Genomic DNA, 25879 nt, shown 5'->3' with positions numbered 1-25879 from the left:
TATGGCATCAAATAAACAGAAATGAAGTTGATTCATTATTTGAGGCTGCATTTGTGGGCCACTTCCGTAAATCTGCTGGCTAGTGAAGTTATTCATACGAGTTGGGAGACTTAAAAAACTACACCAGACAACCACAGTCCCGTCATTTCTTTTGAACATATACAAACAGATTTTTTATAAGGTGATTTAAATAGGGTAGGTGATGATCAAGTTGTTATAAATCTAAAAGACCTTCGGATTTCCATTAACTGGCATTATTTTTATTTTGTTAGCACAACTAAAACCTATATTTTGCTTCTAAATTATAACATGTTCTCATACTGGATATTAAAGGTGTTAATTTACCTATCATTCAGTAAGTAACTCATAAAAAATGACTTGAAAACTGATTAGCTTTGGGGAATAATAGAAGTGTACAATACAATGAGAGTTATATATTTTAAAATATATACTTTCTTTATCTGTTGCCACAAGTTATATTCTCATAAATATTTTCAAAGACCAAGCTATTTTCTCGCCTATATGTAGTGTCGTAGGTTACTATTTTAACATTCCGTTATGGAAGAGAGGGTTGAATTTAGCTGTGTAAATATAAGCCTTTCTTTTAATTTCCTTCTACAGAGAATTCTTTCAGGTTCTTTGGATATAGGCATTCTTTAAAAATGGTCTGTATTTTTCCATGTGAATTGTAAAACAAAACAAAAAAACCTAAATTAAATTCTAACAAAGCTAATTGTACCTGCATCTTTTGGGCGTACATCATCTGTCCTTTTATATAATTTAATTGGGCTGTAAAGTGTTTGAAATATAAATAACATGAATAATTGCAAGTCATTCTGTCTATATTTATAAATGTGAAAGTATTTGAATTAAAGTTGTTATGCTCATAAATCAATATTAATAATTGTTTTTACATAAATATCATAATAATAGTAAAATGGCCAAATAATTAAGCAATCTATCTTGATACTACACTATTCAGATCACTTAACTCCATAACATCAGCCACAATGTTATTTACACACAGCAGACATAATAAAGAAATAAAACTGAAAAAATTTAGTAGAAATTAAATGTGACTTTGTGGGCATAGAAAAGCCTTGAACAATTGCTTTCCCATTTCTGTGGGAATAGAATCTTGACAATATCCCCACAACACCACAATTTCCTTTCTACTACTTATTTACATTCATGAATGCTATAAGTATGTCCCATATATATTTTTCTATATTTACAGTATATATACACACACATACACACACACACACACACACATACTTTATTTTATTCTTAGGCTCATTCATAAACATGCCCATCAATCTACACAGTATAATCAAAACATATTCATTTATAACTTTTCGCTCTGTGGAAAAATGCAAAAATATCATACAGATTAATACTGTCTCTCTTAAAAAAACCTCTTTTTTATGTTTTAGGTTTTTTGGTAATTTACAAATAAATTATGAAATATAGGTCATTCACAAATTGAAAATAATTACAATGTTTTTATAACAAGGCATTGCTGAGGTTTTAAATTGTGGCATTCTTTGAAGCCATTGTCTTTCAGAACAAAGACATCAATAAATTATTGTTATTTCTTGATATTTGCACTTTTTAATTACTTATATGAAATATGTCATTACAAATCTAACACTCATGCTAGTCAAATAGTGTTTGTGTAGAATGTGAATCTTTCTATTTTATCTATTCTTTTTTTTTTTTCCTGAAAAGTCTTTTTTAGAACAATCTGGAAAGTTGGTTGAAATTACTGTACTAGAACATTTCTGGAAAGTTTTTCACCAGTAAAAAAAAAGCTGAAGAAGTAAAGTGAGGCAAAATTGAGGAAGAATAATTTTAGTAAGTACTCAGGAGAGATAACAGCAAATGCAAGAACTGTTTTAACTTATCTCCTAGTCCTTTGGTATTTCTTTGCCTCATGAAAATCTTTAAAAATGTTCAGTTCTTTAAAATATTGATTATACTCTTCCATTGAATATCAGCTGTGGTCCTCCATTGCTCATGTTGTCTGTCATTTCCTGTTAGGAAAATAACATGAATTAATTAAAATTCACTTTCAGAGTAAGACATTAATTTGATTAATGAGTTTACAAAACAGAAATTTCAAGCCATTGAAAAACTTGCTGACTTTTGGGGGAGGACAAGGATTAGTGTTGTTGCTGAATTTGAGGAAATGAAATTTCATGGCATCTTGGAACCCATGAAACGCTGAAGTGACAGTCTGTTAGACCGAAGTCTTCTACCCACAGCAACAGTTCAACCTCTCCCCAGCCCCCTTAGTCTCCCCTCTCCGCCCTCAACTCTGTTTTGGAAAGACCTCACCTAGAAAGAAGATGGTTAAATACTCAAGTTTTTTCAATGTAAAGGTTCCTCTGTTGAGCATGTCAACAAAATGCCAACAGATTCTAGGGGTTACCTTTGCTCTATAGAAAAATGTGTGGGCTTTTTGTGAAGAACTGAAAAATGTCCACCAGGGGATTGCCTATCTGTAACTGAAGATCACTAGTAATTCATAGTAGGACAGATTGCTTTTCACGACACTTCACTCATACAGTAAAAAACAAACCGTAAAAGCTGAAACTAACACACCATTGTAAAGCAATTATACTCCAATAAAGATGTTAAAAAAAAAAACCACACACACACAAAATAAATTTAAAAAATAAAAATTAAAAAGAAATTTTAAAAAAAGCTCTTAACATGTTTTTTAAGAGATCAATTACTAAGTAGTTAATAAGGAAAACTACATGGGAAGGCAACAGAAATTTTGATATCAAGAATGAACTTACATAAAAAGTTTCACTTGCAATTTTAGAAAATATGTTAATTTAAGAAAAATTCAGATGCTTTGAATTCATATGTTTTGTTAAACGTTAAACTCTTCCCTACACAATAAAAGGTAATGAGGACATGTGAGGCCCATTCACATTTATCATGGTTAGTGCACCATATTATAAATAATATTTAGGCAAAACTATCTAAAAATAGATGAAAACATCTTTCCACACTTGAACAAGCCTATTTGCAAAAGAGCTGTAAAGACGACTCCAATTGAAATAAATTATTTTCTCAATGATCTTAAGCCTATCAGGTATATCTAATTTCTGTTTGGGTGAATTAAAAGTAAAAAGTAATGTGTTTGCTTCTGTAAACTTTAGAGATTCTTCCAAATCTTTATTTCAAAAATGAAAAGATATCACATGCCTCATTTTTAGTATCTTCTCTTTGAAAACTCAATATAGGAGATGGAGTAAAATACAGATGCTTACTTCTTGGATTTGGTGGTTTTGAAAGTTGCTTAGGAGAATCAGTGAGGGACTGGAACGTAGGAATTGGTCTGATTTTGCAACTTTGCTTTTGAAAACTTTGGTGTCTTTTAGAAGACGGGGTAGAGCTACAGTTGAGAAAATGCTGAGGAAGAAGACAATATGCAAGGAAGACTCTTCCTCTTCTCACATCAAGACCCATCTCTCCATGCAAAGTGCCTGGCCCCTTCCAGGCCATAAGGGTAGTCTTGTATGTGGGTATCCACTGTATCTACCCTAATAAGGTGCTGAGGGATTGCCTAAGGCCTAAAAACTCAAACCAGTTTAGGGTAAAAGCTCTGACAAAAAGTGGAGAAGTACTTTGGGCGCCAATAGCCTGCCTCTACTGTCTGGCAATGGTTCACTATAACTGAGAGGCTGTCTCTGCTAGACATATACTGTGAAAGTAGGTCTGATAATACATTGGGGTTATTGGGCTGAGGGTAAGTTTATTGATAAGATACCTAATTTGAGGTTCATTTAAAAACTCACTACTGGTGGCAAGAAAAATAGAAATGATCTCTCCAAAATGATCTTTAATAAAATTTACTTATCCATCTATTTCTATTCCTTCTGGTAGGACAAAAACAATTTTCTAAGGAATTTATAGAAGTAAGATTCATAGATGCCTTTTCTTCTAATATAAGTTTGCATTCGAAAAGTAGCTTTAAAATAATCATAAAAAATTAAGGTATAAACTTTTATTGTGGGATTAAGAAAAAAAATCCAGTTTTTAAAAACCTTACAAAAATAAAGAATTTTCTTAACTAAAGTCACCCTAATATGGACATAGAAAAATCACTGGTAGGAAAAAACAGTGAAAATTAGTTTTTAAGTGGTCAAGTATCTTCAGTTTATTTGCAGATAGTCATGTCCAATTTAGCAAAAGATTATACTTTAAATTTGGGCAGGACCAAATGTGACTGTTTGCAAATGGACATACTTTCTGCAATTGGGCCATAATATCTGTGTGACTCCCTGTATTTCTTATTATATTTTTTAACCAAAGCAAGAATGGTGACTATTTATTTTCAGAAATATAAAATATGGGAAATAAATTTGAAATGTATCATATCAGATAGGTTTATAAGAAGAAAGCTTTTATACAGAATTTTTACTGTATTAGTGTCAAACTTCAGTTATCTACTCATGCAGCTTTAGCATGAGAACGATACAAAGTTTGCCTTTATCAGACACATGTATTATTAAAAACAGAACTCTGGTCTGTGAATGATATTGAGTCAGAATCATGATGTAGCAGTGAATAAAGGAGTCACAAATCATCCAAGCAGAAATGTGTTTGGATGCTTACAGGCAGGCTGAATATTTTAGATACTCAACCAACTTTCAAGCTGCAAGACTTTGCCATGTTGGTTTATGTCAGGTCCTCAAAGTAGTTCTCACAAAAGCAATACTTTGAGGAACAATGTCACAGCATCAGTCCAGACTGATCTGCTGACATCATGGCTTCCTAGAAGAGGCAGTGCTTCCTGCAGTGACATTACAACAGGGTAACTCCCTAGAAATCAGCGTACCTTGTAGGTAACTCTGGTGTCGGGGGCACCACCGGGCAGCTGGGCAAGTCGGTTATTTCAATAGCCCTCAATCTCTAATATAAATATAACAATCATACAATAAATATTGCACAAGCATATACACAGAAACCTAAATCACACTAGTATAAAAATAGAGCACAAAAGAGCCATTATCCAAATATATAATGATAACCTACTTTTAACAATCCATTTCTTTAAATTACCAGTCCTGCTATTTGTACTATTCTTTTTTGAAGGATACATGTAGATCTGTTTAAAATTGCTTTCTTGGAACAATTTAAGAGCATCTACTCTCCTTATTTGAGTGTATAGATTGTATATGAAAGGGAAACACATAAACTACAGAATATTTTGTCTCAAAATCACATTGTAAAGAAGTATGCAGTTGTAACTCTTGCTCTTTCTTCTATTCTGTTGTTATGCAATTTTATTTCCATGATATCAAGTAAAATGTGATGTGGCCATTATCTTAGTGAGTTTATTTTACAAATGTTTTATCTTTTCCTTAACAGATCCAGTAGCAGGAGCTGAATTAAGAAATACAGACAAAATGTAGAAGAAACACAGACAGCTCCCTATATCATTTGTCCTTTGATGCAATAAATGTAACTTCTTGTTTGAATGGGCATCATGAAACAATTATGCAAGGAACATTATTTAAAACACAGGCAAAGCTACCCAAATATGCATGAAGCTTAGATGAGAATTAAATGAAGCTTTATGTGTATTGTAATATCTGCACGGATAGGCAGGGCTTTTTGTTGCCTTATTAAAAGGCCCCTTTATGGGTGAAAATCTAATTTACATAATCAAATGCATCTACTTACAAGCACAAGGGGTGAGCTAGAAAGGAGAATCCATCGGATTTCTAAAACTGACATTATTGAGTTGAGAGTATTTTTAGTTTATGTTTTTCCTCAATACAATACGTAAAAAATCCATATTTATAAGACATTCAATATTTTATTAGTTCTATTTTAGGAGCTGTGTTTTTGTATAGATAGAGAAAATTATGTCAAAAATAGGTGTGCCCAGAATTACAGGGAAAAAATAATTTAAAATTCCTATTCTTAGTCCAATAAGGCCACATTTTTATAAAATCCAATTCCTCAAATTCTCATCTAAAGCTGCAAGTTGATTCACCTAGATTTGGCTGCAGTCTTCATCGTGTGACAGCAATGAGAGGTAGAGGGACAAACTCACTTTCTCAGCCATTTCATGAGAGTGATGCAGAGAATGCTCCCTCTCTGAGAACATCCTCCTCTGTTCATAGCTGGCTAGTCGACAAGTGAGCCAGGAAGAGAGGGTGCAGCCCCCGATCCCAATGCACGCAAGAGACATGGACGCGAGATGCAGGGGATAGAGGGAAGAGGTCTTCTTTGTCACCGCCCGAAGGAACTGAAAATTCAAGATGCCCCCAATGAGTCCACAGATGCAGCAGGCAGAAAAGAGGATCATCTGATACGAAAAAGAGAGGGGGAGTTAAAGCTGACTGGAACACACGGCACCGTCCTGCTGCACATCAAGGATGGCTGAGTTACAATAAAGAGATGGTGCTTTTGGTGCTTCTTAGAGGACAGGGGCTCTCGTTCCACCAAGATTCCCCGCACTCTGACTCAGTGGAGAGGGCGTAGACCACAGTGTTTCAGGAATTAATAGTTGACTATATAAAGGCCAGGGATACATCTTATGAAAACTCTGAAGTAAGCAAAATTTATCTTCTAGGTAGATTCAGATTTAAATAATATTTAATATCTGTTGCATGCTGCTATGCATTTCAATTAACCCACCAAGCTATCCTATGAGAGGTGAGATACATTTGGAAAACGAATGATGATCAGTTAACACTCAAATTTAGGAATTGAATCCAGATTTTTTTGACTCAAATTACGGTTTCACTGTTAATTCCCACCCCCTCACCCCCAATATTTAAATGTCTTCTCCCTGAACTGTCATTAGTTCCAGTGAGCTTCAAAACTCTGTACTTCTCTAGCTGTGTGAGCTTAGGGAATTTAGTTAACTCCTTTTTTTTTTTCATTACTAAAACAAGAATTTTCTTGTTTTAGTATCTATTTTCCCAACAGATAGTTTAGGGACCCTCTATGAACTGGTGCTTTATGTTACAAATCTTTTGTTACTCTGTGACACCACACAATAGATAGTTCAAAACCACTGTTTGGTTGACTGTTATGGAGAAACGCAGGATGTGGCTTTGCTTTTGATCCTACTCTTCGCTTGATCCGGGTCTCTGTTAATAGAGCTAGGGGTTTTTATTCAACCTAAATATCATAGGATCTCTAGCAGAACCAGGCACAATGCCTTTTGTGCAGTAAATGTTCTATGCATGTTTAATAAATTTAATTGAATATTCCAATAGCTTTAATAATTTTATTCTGTATTTGTATCTAGTCTAAATTCTCCCATGAGCTTTGATGATACTTTATAGTGTGATACTAATTTAATTATCCAACCCTATTTCCATTTTTCTCTGGAACACTGTCTCTATTCTAATCACCTCCCTTGTCCCTCAGTATAGCTTGTTCATTCCCATTTCAATGATATTTTCATTTCCTGGAAATTATTTTGCTTCTTTCTTGGCTCCCTAGATGGAAGACTGACTCAAATCTAGTCCTTACTTCCTCAGAAAGCATTCCTGGACTTGACTGATCTCCTTTGGCATAAGTCCACAGGGCAAACAGCTACATAACTTACTTTAGCATTTAATTTTACTTTATTAGGTATTATTTTCTGTTGACAGTTAGTTGAATTTAGCAAACACTAAATGAGCACCTAGCATCTGTTAGGCCATGAGTGAGGCAGCAGTTGTCATTACAAAAAAAGAACAGCTGATAGTCATTCCCCTTGAGAACAGTGCAGCCTTGTGTGAGAGAAGATCCAACGTTCCAACATGTTATGGCAAATATTAAGAAAGAAGGATGAAAGGTAGCCCTTGGAGTACAGAGGAGGGGAATGTAGCCCAACCAGGGGTTTCAGACAAGGCCTCCTTGACAACAGTTCATCTAGGCTAAGTAGCATGTAGTTCCCAGCAAAGGGTAAGGCCATGGATGTATGAAATAGAACAATGGGCAGAAAGAACTACAGGTAGTTTGTTTTGTTTCTCTAACTTAATTCAGCATTCCTGATTGTGTCTGTCTTTCTGTACTTATCACCAAAACTGAAAACCCAGTGATGGATGAGTATAATCTTCTAATGGTTGATGAAATATAGCATTGAATGTCAATTACCAAATCAACGAATCATGCCAAGTGGGAAACTGTAGCTCCCAATTTCAAATAGAATCAATCAGTTATATTTCCTTTTAAAGTATATTCAAATGACATGCTGTTTCTTGGGAATATATTTTGGTGTTTACTCATTCCCAGAAAATATGGAAAGATATTACATTCTAGCCTTCAAATAATGAATTACAGTTAATTAATAAAATAAATAACAAATTTAATAGACTATTACAGGAAAACACTATCTCTCCTGATGTTATTGCCATTAATTCCTTAATGGCATGATACTTCATTAACATGTGCAGACAGAACATTCTCACCCAGGAATTAAAACTTTAAAATCTGTACCAAGTTTATAACCATATACTATTTTAAAATCTTACCAGACTAGAGATTCTAGACTTTAGAGATATTTGGAGTGGAGAAATTTTAACACAATTTGATTAAAGGGTAGAGAATCTTAGACAGTTAATGTCATCTATGGGAACCTCAGATGGTACAGGAGGATAAAGTGGATGGTAGTTTCTAAAAAGCTTAGATCTTATAATTTTTTTTTTATAACTTATAAGAGAATTAGGAAAACAGAAAAGACACTAGTGGCCTTTAAAAAATCCCTTCCCTTCCCTTCTTCTATGAACTGAATGTTTGTGTCCCTCCAAAATTCATATTTGAAGCCTAATCCCCAATATTATAGTATTTGGAGGCAGAACCTTTGGGAGATAATTAGGTCATGAGAGTGGAGCCCTCATGAATGGGGTCCCTGTTTTTATAAGAGATTCTAGAGAGCCCACTTCCCTCTTTTGCCACGAAAGAACACAGCCAGAAATTTGCAACCCAGAAGAGAGTCTTATTAGAACCCAACTATGCTGGCACCCTGATCTGGGACTTCCAGCCTCCAGAACTGTGAGAAATAAATTTCTGTTGTTTGTAAGCCACCCAGTCTATGGTACTTTGTTACAGCAGCCCAGACTGACTTAGATGTCTCCCCTCCCCGGCCCTCCCCTCCCCCTTCCTCCTTTCTCCCTTTCTCTCTCTCCTCTCCCTCCCTTTTCATTACTTCCCCTCCCTCCCTCCCTCCCCCTTTCTTTCCTTCCTTCCTTCTTTTGTTCCTTCTCTCCATTATTCCTTTCCTTTTCTTTCATCCATGTTCCAAGAAATTGTTACTATATAGCCATGAAGAGTCTTGATAGAGGAAAAGTGTAGAAAGAAAGAAAGCAAACCATAGTAATGAGTGATGGGAGAATCACAAATGCAAATTACAAGCCTCCAAAAAAATTTTTATCCAAAGGTTTCCCTTAATGTAATTTTTAAAAATTACATCTCACATATCTAAAGCAATGGGGGCTTCATCCTTTTTGTCACAATAAGTATTCTCACAAAGAAAATTGTGATTAGGAAAAGGAGTTGAACAAATGACTGCAATACTTCCCCTTCCCTGGTATCCTGGTCCCCGTCTCCTTTTTTCAGTCTCAAAGACCACTTTCTACGGTCCATGTACAATATTAATTTTGCCAACTTATAAAGGTCTGTGATATTTCCTATTGTCCTCAATAAAATAAACATGCTTTTTCCTACTTTCTAACTCTCAAAAAATGTCATGAAAGACAGTAGGGAATCCACACTGCAGCACGCAGAAATCCTCCTCCAGCCAATATCAGAGTGAACTGGGAGTGTATTCCGCAACCCCCAAAACCCACAGCAGTACCATAAAACTTCTGAGAACGCTTACATTTGCATTCACAGTCATAAAATAAAATTAAATAAAAAAACTTTGGGAATTAACTACAACAATAACAACACAGCTGTTTTGCTGCTTTGCAAAATTAACTTCACAGTCAAGGCTAGTAATCTTTAGGCCCAGTTCCATATCTAAACAGTTAAATTTCCCATGAACTCAAGCTCTGTCTTTTTCAGCTCAATGAAGGATTCCTGTGAGTGTCTGGGAATCTATAAACGAAAAGTGGAGACTGCCATCCACAGAAGTCATTAAGGGTTGCAGATTCATGTATTTAAAGAGTATATCAAAGCTTCTCCTTCTTTTTCTTTTGTCATAGTCTATAATAATCTTGATGGTTTTCTTTGAAAAGAAAAAAGCCAGGATTTATTTGTCAGTCTTCTTTTTATCCTAAATGAGTAACATTCAGGATATGAAAGTTGGCTAGTCATCATTTCCCTTTTTGAGTTCTTACATTTCAAACACTTCAATGCACAATACAAACAAGGCAAAAACTTACGACAAGTCCAGATTTTTTTTTGGCGCACAATATTCCACATATGCCACACAGAAGAAACTGAAAAGGAAAAGAATAACAATTATTTCATATCCAAAGATAAGAGAACTCCTAGTTTTTAGTTTATAGTTCACTCATGACACTTTCTCCAGGGAAGCTTGAAAATTTTACATTCCCATCAAAAGCTGAAAAGGAAAATACCTGATTCTAGAATAGTAAGGGATAAAAATGCAAACTCTAAAGAAAGTTTTGTGCAAAGTTGATATAGGTGATTGTGGAATTTAAGCAAAACTTGAATCTGTTTTACCGCCAGGCAAAATGATGAAGTAGATGAATTTAGAGTTTTGCGGTCTACTTTCACTGTCTTCTTATCCCTTCCTATTTTCTCAGGAGAAAAGTGGTATGGTACATTCATTGGTTTGGCTGTACTGTACATTCATTCATACTAAGTAATTAGAAATCAATGGGCTCTGCTACAGGAAGGGAATATAACACACATAAAAAGGGAAGGCATCAGACAGGGAGATGTTTTTTCCGTAGAGATATCCTTTGTACTTCTAAACTGTGTCAGGTAAAATAGCTGCCTCCTCATTCTACCAGAAATGTCAGAAGAACACAATGGGATGAAGCTATCAGTGGTATGTAATTGCTTGTAAATAAGCACATTGGTGACATAATTGCTTTGCAAAAGCAGCTGCATGAAATCATCTACCAGTTCCACACTATTACACAGTTTGGTTATCAGAAAGGGCTAAATTGTTTAATTTGGAGAGAAACGTTTAGGGCCATTTGTGCATACTTTTGCTGGAAGTAAACCATATACATAAAATAATAAACTCATTAATAAGGACTTTCAGATTAGCAAAGAAAACTGAATATGGTTAAGCTTGTTTTCATTTGATTTTTCTTTTAAATGTTGCTATCTCAAGTCAGAACTAATAATATAAGTGGTTTTAACTGAGTATTTTACACATGAATACATTTTAAAATATACACATCAAAATACTCTAAAGATTATCTGAAATAAGTAATATGCTTGTGGGAAGCACCAACAAAATTTGATTAAAAATAATAGGTAAGAAAAATTTACCTTTGCAGGGAACTTTCCATACAGGGGAACAAAATGATTAGAAAGCAAGCAATGATGCAGAAAGACAGATAAGGGACCACAAAGATATATAAGAATTTGGTATATAATATAGATGACCTTTCAAATTCATGGGGAAAAGATCAGAACTATTTATTCAATAAATGTAATTGGGACAATTTGTTAATCTTCCCTAACATCATACACCAAATGCCTACAAAGCAGTTTGAACATTTAAATGTATTAAAAAAAATGTGGTAGGAGATGATAAAGTAAAAGATTTATAGGATTTTAGAGAAGTGGGAAGGATTTTCTAAACATAGCAGCAAAGTCTCAGACCAAAATGGAAAATACTTACAAATACTAACACATACAATTATAATTTTGATAGTAAAAAATATCATAACTCTCAAAGGCAAAAAATTAAATTGGGATTATATTCAGAAAGTATATAACAGACAAAGGGTTGACATACTGTATAAATAGATCTAACAGAATAATTTTCGTACCATAAAACCATGAGCAGATAGAAAGTCAGAACTTTATAAAATGTGAATACGTGCAGAATTTTCAGAAGCCTTAAAAAGCAACTTCTGAGTGACTACTTCTCACCCCTCTCTGTGTTCTAAGTCTAGATGACCTTGTCCTCATATGGACTCTTTCTTACTGATCCCATCTCAGACCTTTCAAGGTTATGCTCAAGTCATTCCCGTTTGGACCAGTTCCGTGCCTCTCAGTGCTTCCAAGCTCCAAATCAAAGCTTCAGCATGTCTTACTCCTGCTTCCCTAACTAACCCATTATTCACCCTGAAAGTCCATTCACCCAGAACTCATTCTTGAAATAATTTGAAAGCAGTGCAGTTTTGTGTTCCTTGGATCTTTTTGAAATCTATAAACATTGCAATTATTTATTCACAACAAAGCCCAAGGGGACCTCAGGACCATAAGCAGAGCTCTCCAACCTAACTCTCCATTCACTTGGTTGGAAAAACTAAGCGCAATAAAATTGCTTCTCCCTATTGTACCTCTAAGAAATTTGGGGAGGGGGAAGGTAGAGTAGGAAGGGAATCCAACAATGTTTTTCCACTCTAAAGCAGGCCTGCAGTGTAAATACTTCTGTTGGGTATCCAAAATCCACACTCCTTAGAGAAAACTGTAACCTGAGAAAAAGTAGACCCATGTAATGGGAAGTATACAAAATCATGCAATTCTGAGGAGGCTTTAAGGGATCCTGGCTTGAGTTTAGCCATCACAGTTTACAGAAAAGAGTAAAAGCACAAAAAAGCAGTAAATAATCTTTTATTTTACTGGCTAACTTTACCCCAAGTCATAGCACCACAAGGGATCTTAAAAGATGACTTAATTCAGCCCTCGCAGTTTGCACATGGGAAACGAGTGGTCCAGACAGGTTTAGTGACTTACTCAAGGTCACACACCAAGGTCACAAATCACACATAAAATCTCAGGCTTGATTAAGTGTCTAAGTTAATTTATTTCTAATTACATAATGGGAATGCTTTTCAAAAGGATTTTTCAGTGTTAGTGCAGACTGCATTATGCTAGCAGATCCGACCATAAGCATTCAATGACACTTCATCATCTATAATTGCACTCTTTACCCTTGCCATTTGTTAATTTTTGTTGTAATAAAAGTAATTATAAGATTAGTTGATTGGATCACAGTCTAAAATTAAGTGTACCTTACTATATAAGGAGTCTGTTATAGTATTTCAAGATACTATTTTTGTTCAACATAACTTTATCCAGGATGCAGAACACTGACCCACATTACAGAAATTATGGAACAAGTGAAAAACAAATTAGTTTTTAAAAAAAAGTAAAACTGATAGCTGGATATCTCTATCTCTATCTCTATCTCTATCTCTATCTCTATCTCTATCTCTATCTCTATCCTGAATTAGATATACAACTTTACATGAGAAAATATAATTTTATTTCTGAGAAGGTAGGGAGAATTATTTGCTTAATTTTAATTTTAATCCAGGGAGAATTATTTGCTTTGCTCTTACTAGGAAGTTATAATAAATGAAGCAATCTAATGATAGGGCATCAAGGGCAACTATGTAATAAAACTAGTTAAGTCCTCCAAGTGGAATTTGTTTGATTTCAATTTAGATTAAATTCAATAGATAACTAAGGCTGCGACTCATTGTAGCATGAAATGGGGCTGTTATGGAAACAGCATTCTATATTTTGAGTGGATTTTCTTAATGAAAGATCCATGGAGCCTTCCGCTGTTGCTTAGGACGTAGAAAGGCTAAAGCAATACCACCTTAACAGTAAGAAAAAGTGAATAAACTACAGACTGATAACTTTTCTAGAAGTGAGCAGGGACAATGGAAAGCTGAGGGTGAGGCACTGACACTGAAAAAGTTCAGGTAACCACAGCCCCCCCATTAATGGAATTTGAAGACTTGATGCACCAGAGATAATCATTGTAACAGTAAAATCAATTCCTCACAAGGATGACTCCACCTTTCACACTAACAGCCTAAAAGAAGATATTAAGATAAAATACAAGATTTTGAAAGAATAACTTGAATTTGTGCTGTACATTCAGCCAATCTCTCAATTACACAAGAGATTACAAAGAGATGTGCTCATTTGGGCAAAAGAACTGTGGTAGGCTGAATAATGGCTCCCAATATACACACATCCTAATCCCCAGAATCCATGAATGTTACCTTATATGGCAAAAAAGCCTTGGGCAGATGTGATTAAATTAAGAAGCTCAAGATGAGGAGATCATTGTGCTAAATGTAGGATCAGGTAGGTGCTGAATGTAATCACAGGTCCCTTAAGAGGAACACAAGGTCAAAAGAAAGTTATATGAAGACACAGAGACAAAGGTATTTGAAGAGGTTACACTGCTGGCTTTGAAGATGGGGGAAGAGAGCCATGAGGCAAACGACGTAGGTAGCCTCTGTAAACTGGAAAGGTAAGGAAATGGGATTCTCCCCTGGAGCCTCCAGAAAGAATGCAGCCCTGCAGACCCATTTTAGACTTCTGCCTCCCAGCACTGTGACAGAACAAATTTCTGTTATTTTAAGCCACTAAGTTTATGGTAATTTGTTCTAGCAGCAATAGGAAACTAATACAGGCTCCAAAACATTATTTCACATGACAGTGTCTAAAAGAATTAGAAGCTGTGAAAAGAACTAGAAGTTGTTCTTCAGGAAAACAAACAGGGGAAGACATGAGTTAAGAAAGAAATATAGTAGCAAGAGCACAAAACAAAGCAAAACAGGAAATATTTTAAATAGAAATGTATTGATTAGAAAAAATAATATCAGTTTAGAATGAATATCCTAGGTGATGTTGGCATGAGAGATGGTGGGTTAGAGGTAAAGACGATATAAGTAAAATGTTCTAAGATTCTTGTATCATTTGGCAGACTACTAGAGGCACTAACGTGCCAGATATTGATGGAAAAGTAGAAGTTTAAATTTGTGCATTAGAATATCAAAGACCAGAAAAATAAAAGTAAGGAGAAAAAAATACAACAACGACAATAAACACTGAACCAACAGATGTCAGGGAAGTTTGAAAAATGAATGGAAATAAAGTGAAACTATAAAATAAGTTGGTGTAAATAATTTCAGTAATGTAAAGCAATCAGAACATATGTGAATGTATTCAATTTCTCTAATAATAGGGAGAATAGAGAGAGGGAGAGACACTCTGCTAGGTAAAGAGGAAAAGATTTGTTAAAACTTTCCTAAAATGAATGAAAACCTCTTTCCTTACTGGTTTTCTCTTTCTCTCTCTCTCACTGGTTTTCCCTTTCTCTCAATCTCTCTCTTTTCCTCCTTCAGCCCTGACCTAGATGCTAGTTAATGACTTCCTTATTACTATTTCTTTCTGTCCAAGAAGCTTATTTTGCGAAAGGACTGAGAGAAAAAAGTCTATTGTAGAATTTCTATTTAAATTATGTAATCGAAAATTTGGGAACCATGGTTGCAATGGAAGCAGATAAAAGCAATGGTTCTACCAGCTGGCTAGGAGAACAAGCAAGTGCTGGGCAGATGGGATTACGAAAGACAGTGGGCCAATCTTATTTTAACACAGCTTATTAAAATTTTTCTCACGTAACATTTAACCACCTCAGGTGAATTAATTTTCACTGAAATTCACTAGCCATTACAGAAGATATACACATTCAAAAATAGGAATGGTACTTTTCTCCCCTTCAAGATAATGAGATGAACCGCAAATTGAACTTAATGCTTTGGTAACATTTACTGATTTATACAGTTTCATCAAAATTAATCAGTTTCTTTAAAACGTATAGAAAAACTATTAGGAAAACACACAAAAAAATAATAAGTGTTGAGAAATTGATTCAAAAGAAATCTGATTAAAATGGTATATTTCTCCTTGTACCTGGATTAAAAGTTTGATGATTTGTTTTGTTACCATCAGTTCTTGAATATTTTTACTCTACTTCAATCACCTGTTAAAGAATAATAACTGAAGTCTCTAACAGGATTATTTTGTAGTTTAGCTCACAAAATGCTAGTATGCCAACGTAGTTCATAGTCTTCCTGACACTGTGCTGATGTGATTTTGACTTTCTTATATGACACCTGGCTAGACTCCTAAGGATGTCCTCTCTGTCATGGGCTTCTTTTCTTTTGGGATCCCATTTCTCTAGTGACTCCAGTATCAGTATCAATTATATGTGTAAAATGAGGACAGTTTATCAAGTTGGAAAGCCTGTCCAAAAGCAGTGATTCTCAGACCTGGCTGCTTATTAGCTTTTAAAATTCCTGATTCCGTGGCCAATTAAGAATCAGGATCTCCAGGCTGGGACTCAGGCATCAATATTTTAATCTTCGCAGGTGACTCCAATGTGCTCTTATGGTCTGGAATTGCACTCAATATGTTCACCGGTGCTTTGCCAGCAGGCCTACTCATTTTGGAGCTCTTCATTGAAGCAGTGATATTCCCCTTAATTACTCTCAGTGAGATACCAACAAATACGAAGTCAAATAAAGTGCTCTTCAAGGGAGAAACACAAAGTCCTTGTTCATAACATAAGTTCAAAGTGTCAGGGCTGTTTGGTCTCTAATGGTTCACAGAAATAGAGATCACTATTTCATAATTTTTAAGCTTATTCTACCCAGTGTCTTTTGTCATTGCTAATAGATTTTTCTCTTAAGAGAAATCCTAATCTTCCCTAAATTTTCTGTGTTTTGTTTTAGTTAACTAGATCTAGAATTGAGCATGATACACTATTATCTGGAAGAATCTGACTAATTTTGTGTTAGGAATTAAGAAAATAGGCATAATAAAGACATTGATGCAAATAATCATCATTGGAAAAATATTGGAAGGAAATAGGTTGAAATAAAAACATGATCAGCAATAAAAAACAAACAACTGAATTAACACTTGGGGAAAAGATCTTAACAGACATCTATCCAAAGAAGATCTAAGGATGGCACGTATGAAAAGATATTCAACATCATTTACTGTTAAAAAATCATGCATTTAAACAACAATGATATACCACTACACAGCTATTAGAATAGCTAAAATTTAAAATAAACTGGAAATACCAGTTGCTGGTAGTGTGGAACAATAGAAATGTTCATTCATTCCTTATAGGAGTGGAAAATGGTACAGCTACTTTGGAAGACGGCATGGCAGTCCTTACAAAGCTAAACATAGTCTTTCCATATGTTCTAACAATTGTGCCTTTAGGTATTTACTCATCTAATTTGCCACGTTATAGCAGTTTTGTTCATCACTGACAAAAACTGGAAGCAACCAAGGTGTCCTTCAATAGGTGAATGGATAAACCAGGTATATCCATACAATGAAATACTATTCAGCGATAAAAAATAAATGAGGTATCAAGATACGCAAAGACATGTATGAAATTTAAATGTATATCGCTAAATGAAAAAAGCCAGTCTAAAAAGTCTGCATACCATATGATTCCAATTATATGACATCCTGAAAAAAGTAAACAAAAGAGACAGTGAAAAGCTCAGTAGTTTCCAGCGTTTGGGGGAAGGTAGAGGAAGTTGAATAGGTGACTAGGGGATATTTTTAAGGCAGTGAAACTCTTCTGTATTACATTGTAATTATGGTTACATGACACTACACATTTGTCAAAACTCACAGAACTTCACAGCACAAAGAATAAACCTTAATGCACGCAAATTTAAAAAATCATTTCGAGGGTCATGGAATCACAGGATAGAATGCAGAATGTGACAAAGCAATCTACGGTATAACAACGAATGTATGAAATCGTTTCCCTGAAGGAGGTGAGGGAAAAGATACTGACCTGAGTAAGTAAAGGCAAAAGAAACTGTACATAAGCACCACACTCTGTCGGACAAAGTTGTTTCCTACAGGGTTACTGATTAACAATTCTGATCCTACTATATATGTATACTAAAATTGAACAATTAAATTAAATGGATGATGGACGGTGGGAGACAGGTTTCTTAGTATTGGAGCGCGAGTTTATAGATAAGCATGAGGAACAGCCTAGAATGATCCATATGGTAACAGATTAGCATTGTAGATAGCAGTGTGAAGTAATTTTTAACTTAATATTTATAAATATAGCTACATATAGAACTATTTATAGGTCTGTACATATACACATTAGTATACACACGTTTTCTTGCTGTCAGCTGAGAGGGCCTACATGTAATGATACTAGTAGCAAAGAACACACCTATCACTCAGCTCTTGGTTTCTAAAACTGTCCTCCAGTAAAAGGAATCACAAATCCTTAAAGAAATGTCTGTTCCTTGGAATGCAGCAGAAAATATATGATATGGGCTAGGAGCATACTATAGTGTCAGAAAGTATGGAGTTGCTCAAAAACAAACAAAAAACCCACACTGATTGAGGTTTGTCAGAGGGATACAGAGGCCAATTGAAAGAGCTCCCAATGATTCAAGCTGGAACAATTTGAGCAACAAAATAAAAAAAATAGTATTAGATTGTGACCAATGAGTACAATAAATATTCATGGGGCCGTACTGATATAAATAAATGATTGGATAAATAAATACATAAATAACTATGGAGAAGAGACAAACCTATGCAGAAAAATTCCAAATATTTTATGTAGATACCTCACTCTCAGAGAGGTGTGGTCCACTCCCTAAGTGTGGTCCACACATAAAGACTTCCTTCCAAAGAGTATCATATGAAAAGGGGGAAAAAAAGAGTAACTTAGAGGAGAGATCTAACAAACACTACCTCGGCCAGGTGACCATGGTCAACACCAGCAGCAATAAGTCACGTAGATAATCAGTATGCCCAGTATCACTACTTTTGTTGAATATTGGAATGGAGCTACTACACAACTAAACAATGCAATTGGATAGTAGAACAAAATTAAAGGTATTAAAATTGGAAAAGAGGAGTTAAAAATATCATTGTTTGAAGACAGTATGATTAACACATGAAATTTCCAAGAGAATCAACTCTAACATTCACTACAAAAAATAAGATGATTTAGTAAGGTAGCAAGGCACAAATTAATATATGGAAACTAATAAATTAAGGTAGACAAACAACATTCTACTGGAGGCTGTAAGGGAAGAAATCCCATTTTCAATAAGAAATAATAAAATTCTTAAAAATACATTTATAATACAAGTTTTAATGAATAAAATAAACCCTAAAAACATTAATAAATAAGGTAATGGAATATTTTTACAAATGGAAAAATACATGATCTTGGATAAAAAGCTTTAACATAAAAATTATGCTAGTACTTTCTAATCTAATTTTTTAATTTAACATAATTCAATAAAAACAACAAAAGGATCAATTTTTTAACTGGAAACATGATCCAAAAATTAATATAAAAGAATAAATACCTAAACTTTGTCAGTAAAACTCTGGCAAAGATGAGCAATGAGGGTGAATGTTAGCATCAGATATCAAAACATATTATAAACCCTCAATAATTAAAACAGAATGACATTGACACATGAACAGAAAAACTGAACAGAAGAATAGAATTATAAAGCCTAGAAATAGAATGTATATGAAATTTAGTATATAATAAAATGTCATCTCTAAACATTTATGAAAAAACAAATTATTTTGTAAGTGGTGTTTGGACATCCGTGTATTCATCTGGAAAAAGAAATGTAACTAGATATATACACTTTACACCATATGACAGGGTAATAGCCTAATGTACTAATGATTTAAATTTAAAACTAAATCATAAAAATACTAGAAGAAAGAGGAATTCTTTTATTACTTTGAAGTTACAAAGACCTTTTAATTATGATTAAAGTCAATGAAATAAAAGACTGATTTGTTCAAAAATTAAAGCAAGAAAATAAGAAAAAATTGCTACATGGCAGAAAATTATAAACAAGTTTAAAGTGACAAACTGGGAAAAATATTTGCAGTTTATAAACAAAAGACTAATCTCCCTAAATTAAAGTGAACTCCTGGAAATCAGTAAGAAAAAGATTTAACAATCTGACAGAAAAACAGGCAAAGCATATGAAAAGATACTTCCCTAAAATACAAATGACTGCTAAACGTGAAAATGCTTAACTTCATCTATAGTGAGAGAAATGTAATTTCAAATGAACTCAGACACATTTTTTTCAATCCATCAGATTGGTGAGAATCCTAAAGTTTGATACTCTTGGCAAAGATATGGGAAACCAGATTGTCATACATTGCTTGTGGAAAGAAATTGATACAGACTCTACTGGGAGGAACTTGTCAACAATTATCAAAATTTTATATATATATGCATATATATTACACACACACACACACACATATAGATATACAAGCATATCTGTATGTCTCATTTGCCTCTGTAATCCTGCATTTGAGAATTTATCAGATATAGCTGCAAGTGTGCAAAACGATCTATGTGTCAAATTATTTATTTTAGCATTGTTAGTAACAATACAAGAGGAGCAATCTCAATTGTCAGTCAGTAGAGAGTTGATTAAATTCAATGGACTTCTCTGCATCTATTAAAAACATGTGAGAATGTTCTCTATACACTGACATGGAAAGTTCTCTACCATATATAGTTAAACGAAAAAAGCAAGATGCAACATGGTGTATGTAATAAACTACTTTTTTATAAAAAGACAAGAAATATTAATAATCTATGTACATATTTGCCCTTACACACATAAGGTAATTCTGGAAAAACATGTAAGAAACATATAGTAGAGTAGCTGTGATTATGTGGCCTGGAGAACTGATGCCAGCTGGATAAAGGGAACTAGACTTTTCGTTGAATACTTTCGGTTATTTATTTTTAAGCCATGTACAGGTGTTACCTATTCAAAAAGTTAAATGAGTAGCCCCCTATTTACTCAAGGCAAAATTATTAGTGAGGTATTAGGAAAGAATAGCCCATGAAGATTCATCCTTACTAGAGAATGACTTCCGTCTTGTGGCTAAGCAGGCAAGATAAATAGATATATAGATTGGTGAATGACTCAAAGTTCCATGCCTCTTGTATTAAAAAAAAAAAACAAAAACTAATAAAAACTCTCCAATCTATATGTTTTCAGAATGCGTATTTGGAAAGGAGGATGGCAGCCCATATTCTGGAGTCAAGGAGCTGTGCTAGTCTCTCTTCAATCACAACACTAAGGCCATCATTTGCTTGCTTTTACGCAAGGCTGGTTTTGCCTGGTGAACTGAGTTTGGAACCTGCTAAGTTTGGAGCTTTCAGGCACAAATCCAAAAGTGCCACAGAATAATTTACAAGAATTGGGTTCAGTCCTTTTGAAATTAATGGAGCCGATCATGGATAATTGTGATTGAAGGCTGAATGTGGTTTTATTCTCAGTTAAGTATAACAAATCATAAACCACTACATATTAAAGTAGATGCAGCTTCACCTTCAACGACCATCATATTTCATCTTTATTTAGAAAAGGTTTTGTAGTTCTACACATTCATAATAGTAGCGGGAATAAACCTTTTATTTTGCAAAGCATTTTGATAGTCTCTCAACCCTCCAGAAGAAAAATGGATTGAAAAAAGGGAATTTTGCTCCGTGTTGGACAAGTAAATGAAGAAAAGAAATAACGGAGCAAAAGAACAGTTTTGAACCTCATATTACTACAAAAATGGAATTCAATGTGTTACTTCATTTGCCATTACTGGGACTCTTAGGGTGAGAGATCATCTATTTTTATATCCAACTTTGCCATATCTCCTCAGACAAAGCTGTGCTGTTGAAATAAAGTTTCTAGATGACACAATGGAATTTCGAACTGAATGAATGAATTAGTAGGTGGATGCATTAATGTATTTACAGTATGCATGGGGAAGGGCAGAAATTAACGAAATTTAGCCAATTCCAAGACATATAACTGGGTGCAATTAGTCTTTTCACTGAATAAAATCGAACTAATTTTTGTTTTTATGAAACACTCATGATTGATCAGATTAGGTTAATTCTCTTATCAATGGTAGCATTTGAAAATAATTTCGATGTGTTGACCTTTTAAGTGTCACAATTGTAGCTCTGTGGGTTTCAAAAATTTCCTTCACAAACCTCAGATGCTCTTGAGATGTCAGCATAAGTAGACATTTCAACAACAACAAAACAAAACAAACAAACAAAAACACTGAAAAAGATAGTACCTTGGCACTGAGTGATAATTGCCAGAAGTTTCTTTTTAAAGATGAGAAGTAGCCTCCCAAACTAGAAAACGTTGTGCTCTTTTTTTAAAAAATGTTTAACTTTTTTTACTGTGGTATAATTGACGTATAACATTACATGAGTTTGTGTTCTTAGTTCTGTGAGAGAGAAAATGATCTGGGAAAGTAACCAATGAGTATATATCCCAGGTGTTGATTCATTTTCTCTCAGAACCCCAAGCTTGGCTTCAGAATAGACCCAGAATAGTTTTTTCCCCTTTGGTGAAATTAGAAGTTGGGCAGTGTCTTAGTACTCTCATCTGAATGCTATTACCTACTATCTGCTGGTCTGATCTACAGTAAACTGTTCTGAGTGATAATAATGTAATCTCCCCTTTAATCACACTTTAACCTTGATGCACACTATTCCAGTCCCATTCAGAAATTTGCTCCTGGACAAAATCCAGACGCTTTTCATTCAGTCAAAATCAAATAATGTAAACACAATCAAAGGACATCACAAAAAGCTTCAGGACATCAAATTATGAGAATACAGTTTTTTTTTTTTAAATATAGGTCAATTGTTTTGTTCCTCTGTGGTTCTTTTAAGTCTTCTTGTACTACACCTGGCAAGCCGAGCACGTCTGAAAACAGACATTCTAACAAGGAGAGTACCTCATTTTCTGATTATAAGCAGTGGGATGTCCTGAAATGGCTATGACTAAATGGAGGTAATTATTATCTTCATGTGTTCCTTCTGGGGAAAAAGAGAATACTATGGCAGGCACAGTAGCATCCATAAAAACAGCTCCATCAAACCTTAGGGCTTATGCCACAATTAAAATAATCCTGACTTTATGTCCTCTACTTAAAATTCTTTGTTAAGATCTCTCTCAAAATAAAGGGAGCTCTCCCCATCTGAGGACATATGTTTCACATAATAGTCCCGTCTGAATATGTATCCAGCCAGTTTCAAGTAACAAGATTTCCCCCAACACTCTTCCGATTTAGGCAGTGTATAAAAGTTGCTCACGCTACATCCCTTCTTCTTCTCCAAGAACAGTTTTTGAGAATACGCTTTTGGTGGTCTTAACAATTGGACCCCCTGTAGCCGAAATGACTGAGTTACAAAGCACTGACTAGAATTTTTCCAAGAATAACAACCACAAACCATTCTTATCATAATGACATGGAGATAATTGTTATAAGTGCAGTCATGAGCCCCTCTTGAATCAAATGTTCGTGGTGTAGGGTTCAAGAATCTGCATCTTGGATAAATTCCAAGGTAACTGTTAATGCTTCCTATAATTTGAGAACCTTAGCTGTAGAATCAAAGGAATGATTTAACTCTCTACTTTGGCTTAGATGAGCTGGCCCTACCAGGAACTGGCCACCTATGGAACCTAGCATAGGAGTAGTAGTCCCAAAGGGAGCAGGAATGGATGTCTAATATAAGACTCTGAAGACTCCCTAGGCTTATATGGTCAACCAATCTTCTTCTCTTTCCTGAAGGGTTTAAACTCTCATAGAAAACATGTCTGTTTCCATTCCCAGGTGTTAAGTCAGTTGTCAGAAGAACTCTAGCAGAAGTAAGAGTGTTTTAGTCATACATATCATCAGCCACAGAGGAAAAGAAGTTGATGTTGCTTTCTCTGGATCCTATTGTAGATACTTTATGCCTTTGCTTATCTTTGGCAGATTCACTTCTCCCATCAAGAAATGGTGGTATATTGGGGCTTTTAAGGTCTTTTAAGCTTTTTTTTTTTTCTCTGTTTCCCATGATGATGGATCATTTCTGGTGATCAGAACACCTGGACTGAAGCGAAGGTGGGGCTATCAGTATTCCACATAGAGCCTCTCAGAAATGAGAGAATTGCTTTTTTACAGGGCATTACCAAAAGGGAAGTTTTCTTGCCCAACTTTCTCTGTCTCCCTATCTCTTTTAATAGAGTCTGGAGCAGTTGATTAGTCTTGTGAAATAAACACAGAAAATTTTATTTTCACTCTGTGGTTCAGTATTATAATTTATATTACTTAGCCAGGGTTTCTCTGTTTGCTACAGTTCTTATAATGAATATTTTGGATCAGGAAGGAAATTACAGTTTTCTTCCTGAATATATTTATGCCAGAGCTTGTCAGTATACATAATAGGACTATGAAAACCACAAGATTGGAAAGAGTGAACTAGAATAAGGTGTTTCTATAAACCATGGTTAACCAATGAGTTGCAGAGCACTATTTATAACTCACCTGACATTTCTAAGGGTGAAGCGTCCCTTCTCTCCACATACCTATTTAATTAACTTTAAACTGGTTTTAAATGCCGGCAACCATCTTTCCTGTACCTGGTTCAGTTTGATTCGCAGAGAGCCCTAAAACCTTGATAAGGTAAATACGTCAATTCTCAAAAGAGGTCATTAGAAAACATAAAATTGAAAATCGATTATAAATTTCTCATTGCCTAAAAAATTTTAAGTACGATCTTACAAGAACATAAATCAGGCTGTTAAAACTAGTGGATTCTAGGAAATGAATCTGAAGAGTGAGATTTTTGAAGACCAAATTTTGGAAGGAATCATTGTAATCGAAGTGCAATAGTGGTGAAGAAGATTTATAAACTTAAGCTAATAAAAAACCCAGGGAAGATGCTGAGTTTCTGAATTGTTTCAGAATAGCTCTGAATGATGGTTTCTGAGCTTCATTGATTTATGCTATAAATGGGATGGCTTTCAGCTTTCTCTGGATAAGGAAGACCATCATAAAATAATTTTGAACCCTTATTCCAGCCTTCCATTGATTCATTTCTTTATCACTCAGGAACTTTATTATGCCAGTAGTGGCACAGACACTTACACATCTTTGTAGTATTATAAGATGATACGACTGTGAATAAAAAATAACTTAAACTCTCAACACAGCCAGACAATAAGTGTTGGCTCTTAAAGAAGCAGAAAAATTAAGCCTGACAGATTTTCTATTTCCTGGAGTTAAGGTGTGCTTTTACTGAAAACCCCACAAAGATTACAGGAAGAAATAATAATGTGGCAAAAAGAAATAATTGTGGAGCATAAAAAAACACTTGGGTTATAGGCTTTGGAGAAAATATTAAATGCTGCACTCTCCATCAATATTCTTCAGCTCAAAGACTATTTGCCTTATTGGAAGAAAGTTTACAAGATGTCTTAGCAGATGAACCTTTATCCTCATCATCCAGTCTCTTTATTTTGATTCCTGTTAAAGAACCCCGAATGGAAACAGTTTCTCAAGTATTCTGTTGGTATAAATTCTCAAATTTCCATAGTTTACTTTTTCAGAAGTTCGCAACACTTACTATTTGGGTTCTCTCTCCCAGTATCTCTGGCAAGGCTGAAAAAACTCCTTAATATTTCCACTTTGTGGATGGAGGAACTAAGATGTCAAAAAAAAAAAAAAATCACATAGCAAGTCAGTGGCAGAAGTTCAATGAAAACTGAAAATTGGGGTTCCCATATCATTGCTTTTTGTGCATTCCACCCTGCTTCATGTTAGCTCTAAGTATATTAGAAGCACCTTGTCAAAAAGGTTCTTTTTAATAGACAAGTCATAAAATGTCCCCAGTGGAAAGCTTTTTTAGGAAAATCTCCTTGGTAGGAAGGACAGCTATATAAGTATGACTATCACCTTAGCTTTAACCTTCCCCTGGAAATTTTTTATCTTTTTCCTCAAAGCCACTATCATACTTAGCCTGAGGTTCCCAGCTACATCTGCAGCTCAGTTGTAAATAAAACCTAGCATAAAATAAATTCCTTTCTATTATCCC

The 25879-nt window shown here is 34.6% G+C and overlaps 1 protein-coding gene across 4 annotated transcripts in view; it reads right to left on the bottom strand.

Annotated features, from left to right (window-relative positions):
• Positions 1-1932: 1932 nt before the first annotated feature.
• Positions 1933-25879, bottom strand: part of TMEM196 (transmembrane protein 196) — a 220458-nt gene continuing 196511 nt past the window's right edge. For 3 of the 4 annotated variants that reach the window (XM_061197709.1, XM_061197707.1, XM_061197708.1), the window contains 3 exons: positions 10353-10409; positions 6083-6337; positions 1933-2036 (listed from right to left, as the gene is read on the bottom strand). In XM_061197709.1, coding sequence (XP_061053692.1) covers positions 1977-2036; positions 6083-6337; positions 10353-10409 — 372 coding nt within the window. In that variant the 3' untranslated portion in view covers positions 1933-1976. The remainder of the gene's footprint in view (positions 2037-6082; positions 6338-10352; positions 10410-25879) is intronic. The other variant, XM_061197710.1, reaches the window with a different exon arrangement.

This window comes from Eubalaena glacialis, chromosome 8, assembly GCF_028564815.1.
Source record: "Eubalaena glacialis isolate mEubGla1 chromosome 8, mEubGla1.1.hap2.+ XY, whole genome shotgun sequence".
Classification (NCBI taxonomy): Eukaryota; Metazoa; Chordata; class Mammalia; order Artiodactyla; family Balaenidae; genus Eubalaena; species Eubalaena glacialis.
The sequence above is the reverse complement of the archived record's forward strand: the minus strand, read 5'-3'. Positions and strand labels throughout refer to the sequence as shown.